We start from the raw sequence: 9,466 nt of genomic DNA on the forward strand, positions 1-9,466 counted from the left end.
CAGTAAACAATTCTGATTTATCAAAAGCACGTACATATATTTGGTCCCTACATATAAATATACACATTTTCTTTCAATAACTTTCTTCACCCACCCCCTTTCTTAACACAGAAAAAGAATTCTTTTTTTGCTAACAACAATATGTATGTGCCTCGTCGAGAGGACCCAATGAGCAAAAAACTTTCTCCTGGTAAGTAGAAAATATACTATCCTACATATTTCCCATACAAACTGAGACCTTTATGATATCTAAAAGAAGAAACTGAACTAAGTTATATACACAGACATTTCTCAGTTTTTAAGAATTCCTCGGTAATTAATATGGAAGACGTTAATTATTTGGATAGTTCCAACACAACTGTTTTTACCAACAGAGATACAGTTACTCAAACGTGCAGTGATGAGAAACCTTTACAAAGTGCTGCGGTAACAGGAAATATTCTTGAATATTCTTGTGAGATTTGTACGAAAACATTCCCTTCAGAAGACGAAGTCTTGACGCACAAAGAAACGCATAATAAGGGAAAACCTCTCCACTATAAAATAAGCGAGAAACCTCTTGTTTGTAACAGGGAGTTAGCAAAACACAAACGAAAACACGGTGGAAAAAAATCTTATCATTGTGGAATCTGCGGCAAACTTTTCACCCAAAACTCTCATCTTGTAACCCATATACGTATTCACACTGGAGAAAAACCGTATCACTGTGAAATATGTGGCAAATCTTTCGCTTCTAACAGTAATTTAACATGTCATAAACGAATACACACGGGAGAAAAACCGTATCACTGTGAGATATGTGGGGAGTCGTTCCCTGATAACTATAATCTTGGAGTTCACATACGAATACACACCGGTGAAAAACCGTATCGTTGTGAAACTTGCGGGAAATCTTTTGCTTCCAACTGTGATTTAGCAAAGCACAAACGGATACACACGGGCGAAAAACCCTTCTGTTGTGAAGTGTGTGGTAAATCATTCTCTAATAGTTCGAATCTTCGCGTCCACAAACGTAGCCACACGGGTGAGAAACCGTATTGTTGTGAAACGTGTGAGAAGTCGTTTGTGTCCAACAGTGATTTAAACAGACACAAACGAATTCACACGGGAGAAAAACCGTTCCACTGCGAAATCTGCGGGAAATCATTTATCAGTAATGGTCATTTGAAATCACACAAACGAATCCACACGGGTGAGAAATCGTATCATTGTGAAATATGTGGCAAGTCTTTCGTTAATAATTCCAATCTTGTAGTCCATGTACGAAGCCACTCTGGAGAAAAGCCCTACCACTGTGAAATATGCGGCGAATCGTTTGTATATAACAGTTACTTAAAGAACCACAAACAAATACACAGCCTTCTGTCTGTGAAAAACGAGAAAGTCTTCTCTTGAAAATCTATACTTCTCTCTCTCTCTCTCTCTCTCTATCCGCTCAGTCGAAGTCGACTCTCGGTCACTCGTTGGATCAGTGTCCTCCAGTCAGTTCTATCCTGGGCCGCTTCCTTCAGGTTGGCTATGTCCATTCCGGTATCAATCCAAACTTATTGTTCGTTAATTTGTGGGGAAATATTTTGAAAAATGGTTGCATCTTTTGCCACTATAACGGCTGTTCTATACAGAACTATGTGATTACATTTTAACCCCCGAGAAAACGTGTTTTCCAGTTGGTTAACAAGACACATCCTGCGTCTGATATATTATGAATAAGGGAGCGAATCACTCCCCTCCAGCTTGGTAAGACTAGTAGAGCATGGTTTCTGGATCTTTGCTCATCATCAGTACTAGATACTTGCCTGCTAGAGATGGTAGTCAATCATCCGTACTCACAATATTTTGAGAAACATCCTCTATGAATTCTTATCTTGTAGCGGAGTCAACCAAAGACTTATGAGTGCATTTGGTAAATGGAAACTGAAAGAAGGCCGTATATATATATGTATATATATATATATATATATATATAACTACAAAATTAGAGAATGGAGAAATATACTTAAATCAGTAAAACATCAACTATCCGATGAAACTCAATCCATACTTTAATACACCATTACATATTAGTAAAGGCAATACATAAAATGAAATGAGATATACAGTAATAGTAAAAAGATAAAGAGATATAAGTAAAAAATTTTCAAATATGATATGCAAATACTCTTTTACTCTTTTACTCTTTTACTTGTTTCAGTCCTTTGACTGCGGCCATGGTGGAGCACCGCCTTTAGTTGAGCGACTCGACCCCGGGACTTATTCTTTTTTTGTAAGCCCAGTACTTATGCTATCGGTCTCTTTTGCTGAACCGCTAAGTAACAGGGACATAAACACACCAGCATCGGTTGTCAAGCAATGCTAGGGGGACAAACACAGACACACAAACACATACACACACACATATATATGCACATATATACGACAGGCTTCTTTCAGTTTCCGTCTACCAAATCCACTCACAAGGCATTGGTCGGCCCGGGGCTATAGCAGAAGACACTTGCCCAAGATGCCAAGCAGTGGGACTGAACCCGGAACCATGAGGTTGGTTAGCAAGCTACTTGCCACACAGCCACTCCTGTGGTTTATTATTTAAGATTACATTGATTCCTCCATGGTATTGTTTTGTATTTATAATAAAATAAATATATGCAAATTATAAAAATAATTAAAAGAATATACAGTACAGTGCTATTTCTACTTTGCAGATTTTCACCCATCTCAGTGGGTTTTGGAATATAATACCTGCGATAGTCAAGAGATTTCTATATATATATATAATAATATATATATATATATATATATATATATATTATATATATATTTATATATTTATTATATATATATATATATATATATATAATATATATATTTATATATATATATATATATATATTTATATATATATATATATTTATATATAATATATATATATATATATATATATATATATATATATATATATATATATATATTTATATATATATATATATTTATATATATATTTATATTATATATATATATATATATATTATATATATATATATTATATATATATTTATATATATATATTTATATATATAATATATATATATATATATATATATATATATTTATATATTTATATATATATATATATATTTATATATTATATATATATATGTATCAAATGAAAAACAGAACACAAAGGATGTTGCAGTACATATGTTTCGGGCTTTGTAGAACAACTTATTCTTACATCAATGCATAATCAATTATGTCGATTATGCATTGGTGTAAGAATAAGTTGTTCTATAAAGCCCGAAACATATGTACCGCAACATCCTTTGTGTCCTGTTTTTCATTTTATTTCATTTGATACATATATCCTATCACCTATGCTACTAGCTGGCATATACAGGTGCTTACATTTATCAAGTATTCACCCTGAATTTTTTATTATATATATATATATATACTGGAGTAAGCACATATTTGGGAATTATGAATACGCATCATTATCATCATCATAGGTTTAACATCCAATTTCCACACTTGCATGGGTTAGAGCAGTGGTTCTCAACCATTTCTTTTATCTATAGCTCCCTTTGATTACTGTTTTATTCTGGAGGACCCCGGTAACCAATTGATGTTTAACCCTTTGGTGTTCATATTCCTCTGCCAAAATTAATTCTTGTTTATTCACAATATTTTGATCATGCATTATCTTGTAGCTTTGAGATTTTGATGATGTGATCGCTTATTCTTAGGGTAGGTGTGACATGTGAGATCTGACCAGTTTGAACATAAAGCACATTGAATATTCGGGCAAGATATGGCTAGTTTAAATGCTAAAGGATTAAAAACTAGTTTAATAGATACTTCTTTCAAAATTCTTATTGTTTTTCACCTATTCATTTTTATTCTTTTACTTGAAGACTCGGCAAGCCATACGAGACCATAACCTCGTGGCCTAAGCCAGGGGTGTAACCAGCCCACTTATGCATACCTTTCCTTCATTGGACACTAAACTCTACTTGCAAAGACCTGTTGAGGCAAGTGAAATTGAAATCAAATTTGATGGCTGGCATCTGTGCTAGTGGAGTGCTAAGAGCACCATCCGAGCGGGATCGTTGCCAGAGTGGCTAACTGGGTTCTGTGCTGGTGGCACGTAAAAAGCACCATTCAAACGTGATCATTACCAGCGTCGCCTTACTGGCACGTGAAAAAACATTTGAGCTAGGTCGTTGCCAGTGCCGCTGGACTGGTCTCCTGTGCAGGTGGCATGTAAAAAACACCATTTGAATATGGCCGTTGCCAGTACCGCCTGACTGGCCCTTGTGCCGGTGGCACGTAAAAGCACCCACTACACTCTCGGAGTGGTTGGCGTTGGGAAGGGCATCCAGCTATAGAAACTCTGCCAGATCTTATTGGAGCCTGGTGCAGCGCTCAGTCAAACCGTCCAACCCATGCCAGCATTGAAAGCGGACGTTAAACGACGATGATGATGATTTGGCAATAAAATTTCTTACAGAGACATAATTTCTTTTATGATGACTAAAAACACAAGGAGTTAAATATATGGAGGTGAAATTTGTAGAAAATTTTCATTCATAGTTTTCATAAATAAATATATACAGGAGAAAAATAATATTCTTTTCTAATTTAGGCACGAGGCCGAAAATGTTTGGGGAAGGGGCCAGTCAATTAGATCAAACCCAGTGCGCAACTGGTACTTAATTTATCAACCCCCAAAAGGAGGAATGGCAAAGTCGACCTCGGTGGAATTTGAACTCAGAATGTAAAGACAGATGAAATACCTATTTCTTTATTACCCACAAGGGGCTAAACACAGAGGGGACAAACAAGGACAGACATAGGTATTAAATCGACCCCAGAGCGTAACTGGTACTTAATTTATCGACCCCGAAAGGATGAAAGGCAAAGTCGACCTCGGCGGAATTTGAACTCACAACGTAACGCAGATGAAATACCGCTAAGCATTTCGCCCGGCGTGATAATGTTTCTTATTTCTTTATTGCCCACAAGGGGCTAAACATAGAGGGGACAAACAAAGGGATTAAGTCGATTACATCGATCCCAGTGCGTAACTGGTACTTAATTTATCGACCTCGAAAGGATGAAAGGCAAAGTCGACCTCGGCGGAATTTGAACTCGGAACGTAAAGACAGACGAATCTCTGCTAAGCATTTCGCCCGGCGTGTTAATGTTTCTGCCAGCTCGCCGCCTTTGCGCTATATCCAACCTGGAGATGAATGAAGAATCATTGCAGTAATAACCGATATTAAAGGCAAAAAGACCAGTAATTTTGAGAAAAATGGCAAGTTAGCTTTATTGACTCCAGTGCTGGATCGGTACTTTACTTTATTGACCGCGAAAGGATGAAAGCCAATGTTGACCTAGGTTGGATTTGAACTCAGAATGTAAAGAACTGAGCACTTTGTCCGGCGCTGTCCTGAATCTATCAGTTCATTGCCTTAGAATCAGTCATTTAGTCGAAGGCAGCATTGCCGTTAAAACAGCAGAAATAATGGGTAATATTACCCTTACAAGGCGGGAAAAATTGTCAACAAACACATTCGACGCTTCTAATAAAAACAAATGTAAGTTCATGTTTATATATACACGCTTGGTTGCGTGTATATATCCACTTATTATCGTTTCTTAAGTTTTTCTCCACATATTTTCTTAGATTTATAATTCGAAGAGGATTTGCTTGCTATTTCCAGCATATCGAACAAACACATCGAGGCTCCCTCATTGCTATATAAATAATAATCATTTGATTTCATATCGGGTTTGGGTAGAACTAAAGGTAGCACTCAATACATTTAAAGGTGTTTCTGAATGTATTAAATTATATTAGGGACTTTTAACCTATGTCACCGGTATCATTTGAGCGGGGAGAAAATTGTTACCGACACCGCGTACCTTGTATGTTTATAATTAGTTCAGTTAATTAGGTGTAGTAATTACATTCTGTTAACGGTAAACGTTTATGGATAAGATAGGGCAACCTACATGTTTCAGGGCTGGTGTTCCATCAGCTCCGTAATTAAACATTTCATATCATCACAAACTATGTTACATCGTTAATTGAGTGTTTCCTATCTTAGAAGAATTGTAGAAATGAAATCTTTATTATGATCAAGACGATCTTATACAGAATGGGACAACACAGGACAAGCAAAAATGTTATATGAGTTCGTATGATATCATTTAAAAATTTACTAAAATATATTTTATACACGATTAATTTAACCTTAGACTAGAACCCGGCAGCCTATAAGGCCCAGCAACTATCTTTTCCTTTCATCAATGATTAAGCTGGGCTACTAACATCCACCTTTCTCATCATATCCTTCCATCGTTTCCCGTATTCTCCAGAAGAGATGTAGAAATGAGTTCTAATCAACAACTAAAAATGAGGGAACAATTTATCCGATCATTCTAGACCTTTTAGATGTCTAAAGTACCCATTATTTGGATCACCATCACAACACATTATCTACTTTTCTACTATCCACAGTAAACAATTCTGATTTATCAAAAGCACGTACATATATTTGGTCCCTACATATAAATATACACAGTTTCTTTCAATTACATCGCTCTTACACAATAACTTTACCTCTTCCTACCTTTCTTAACACAGAAAAAGAATTCCTTTTTTGCTAACAACAATATGCATGTGCCTCAATCAACAAAAAACTTTTCCCCTGGTAAGTAGAAAATATGCTGTGCTACATATTTCCCACACATACAAACAGATAGCTTATGATATCTAAAAGAAGAAACTGAACTAAGTTATATACACAGACATTTCTCAGTTTTTAAGGATTCCTCGGTAATTAATATGGAAAACGTTAATTATTTGGATAGTTTCAACATAAATACAATTGCTCGAGCATGCAGTGATGAGAAACCTTCGCGAAGTGAATCATTAACTAAACGAACATCAGTAATTGGAAATATTCTTGAATATTCTTGTGAGATTTGTAAGAAGAGTTTCTCTTCACAAGACGAAGTCTTGACACACAAAGAAATACACAACAGCAAAAGACTATTTCACTGTGGAATATGCGGGAAGCATTTTGCCTCTAACAGTAATTTAACAACCCACGGAAGGATCCACGCTGGGGAAAAACCTTTCCACTGTGAGACGTGTGGAAAGTCTTTTACTCAGAATTCGAGTCTTGTTATCCACAAACGCTGTCACACGGGGGAGAAACCGTTTCACTGTGAAATATGTCCGAAATCATTTGTTTCTAACAGTGATTTCACAAAACACAAAAGAATCCATAGTACAGAAAAACCGTTCCACTGTGAGATATGTAGGAAATCATTCTCCGATAACACTAGTCTAACTGTTCACAAAATGATCCACACCGGTGAAAGACCGTTTCGTTGTGAAATATGTAGGAAATGTTTTATGAATAATTCGGGTCTTGTTATTCACTTACGGAGTCATAGTGGGGAAAGACCGTTTTGCTGTGAAATATGTGGTAAATCTTTTTTCAAAAACAGTGATTTAACAAAACACAAACGAATTCATACTGGAGAGAAACCATATCACTGTGATATATGTGGGAAATCTTTCTCTGATAAATCTAATCTTTCAGGTCACAAACGTAGTCACACCAGGGAGAAACCATATCCTTGTGAAACTTGTGGGAAATGGTTTGTTTCTAAAAGTGTCTTAAAAACGCATTGTAGATTACACACGGGAGAAAAACCGTTCCACTGTGAAATATGCGAGGAATCATTTATCACTAAAGTTCTCTTGAAATCGCATGAAGCATTACACACGGGAGAAAAGGTATTTTGCTGTGAAACGTGTGGGAAATCTTTTACGAACAATTCTCATCTTTTAGTTCACAAACGTAGTCACACTGGAGAAAAGCCATTTCGTTGTGAGATATGTGAGAAATCATTTGTGGATAACAGCGTCTTAAGAAAGCACAAACGAATACACACGGGAGAAAAACCATTTCATTGTGTAATCTGTGGAAAATCGTTTCTCTCTAACAGTGATTTAACAAAACACAAAAGGATCCACTCTGGGGAGAAACCCTATTGCTGCGAAGTGTGCGGAAAGTATTTTGTGTACAACAGTGATTTTAACAGACACAAACGAATCCACACAGGGGAGAAACCTTATCGTTGTGAAATCTGTGGCAAGTCATTCACCGATAATTCTAACCTTGTTGGTCACAAACGTAGTCATACTGGAGAGAGTAGTTATAGCTGTGAGATATGTGACAAGTCGTTCTCTGTTAACTCCTGTCTTGTCATTCACAGACGTTGTCACACTGGAGAAAAGCCTTATCGTTGTGAAATCTGTGGTAAATCGTTCGCTGATAATTCCCACCTTGTGGTTCACATACGTAGCCATACAGGAGAGAAACCGTATCAGTGTGAGATCTGTAAGAAGTCATTTGTCTCTAAAAGCGTCTTGACCATACACCATAGAACTCACACCGGGGAAAAACCATTTCACTGTGAAATATGTGGAAAATGTTTTATCACTAACGGCGTCTTAAAAACACACAGAATTATACATACTGGAGAGAAACCGTTTCACTGTGAAGTGTGTAAGAAATCGTTTATCACAAACAGTCTCTTGAAAAAACACAAACAGCTACACGTTTGAAGGAAATTTTTTTCACTGTGAAGAACAAAGAAATCCATCTCTTGCAAACCAAAACGTGGAGACACATACAAGACACCTGTGCCGGTGACACATAAGAGGGACCCATGAAAGGGTCCCGTGCTGGTAGCACATAAAAGGCACTCATGCTGATGACAAGTGAAAGGCAGCTGTGCCAGTGACACATAAAAAGCACCTGTGCTGATGGCACATGAAAGGCACCTGTGCCTGTGACACATGGAAGGCACCTGTGCTGGTGACGTGAAAGGCACCCATGCTGATGGCACATGAAAGGCACCTGTGCTGGTGACGTGAAAGACACCCATGCTGATGGCACATGAAAGGCACCTGTGCCTGTGACGCATAAAAGGCACCTGTGCTGGTGACGTGAAAGACACCCATGCTGATGGCACATGAAAGGCACCTGTGCCTGTGACACATGGAAGGCACCTGTGCTGGTGACGTGAAAGACACCCATGCTGATGGCACATGAAAGGCACCTGTGCCTGTGACACATGGAAGGCACCTGTGCTGGTGACGTGAAAGACACCCATGCTGATGGCACATGAAAGGCACCTGTGCCTGTGACGCATAAAAGGCACCTGTGCTGGTGACGTGAAAGACACCCATGCTGATGGCACATGAAAGGCACCTGTGCCTGTAACACATAGAATGCACCCATGCCGGTGAGATGTAAAAGGCACCTGTGCCAGTGACACGCAAAAGGTAAACTGTACACTCTGTGGAATGGTTGGCATTAGGAAGGGCATCCAGCCATAAAAACCAAGCCAAAATCAGACTGGAACCCAGTGCAACTCTCCAGCT

At 37.6% G+C, this 9,466-nt stretch overlaps 1 protein-coding gene across 1 annotated transcript; it reads left to right on the forward strand.

The window, feature by feature from the left end:
* The first annotated feature begins 76 nt into the window (after positions 1-76).
* On the forward strand, positions 77-8,934 carry LOC115226407 (zinc finger protein OZF-like). Its single transcript, XM_029797405.2, has 3 exons — positions 77-1,149; positions 2,679-2,684; positions 7,850-8,934. Exons 1-3 carry the CDS (start codon positions 322-324, stop codon positions 8,642-8,644), a joined length of 1,629 nt encoding a protein of 542 aa, XP_029653265.2. The 5' UTR covers positions 77-321; the 3' UTR covers positions 8,645-8,934.
* Positions 8,935-9,466: the final 532 nt, after the last annotated feature.

The sequence above is a fragment of the Octopus sinensis genome, linkage group LG30 (assembly GCF_006345805.1).
Source record: "Octopus sinensis linkage group LG30, ASM634580v1, whole genome shotgun sequence".
Classification (NCBI taxonomy): domain Eukaryota; kingdom Metazoa; phylum Mollusca; class Cephalopoda; order Octopoda; family Octopodidae; genus Octopus; species Octopus sinensis.

Excerpts from the sequence above, each read along its gene's own strand:
- LOC115226407 (XM_029797405.2), top strand. The coding sequence starts at position 322 with ATGGAAGACGTTAATTATTTGGATAGTTCCAACACAACTGTTTTTACC.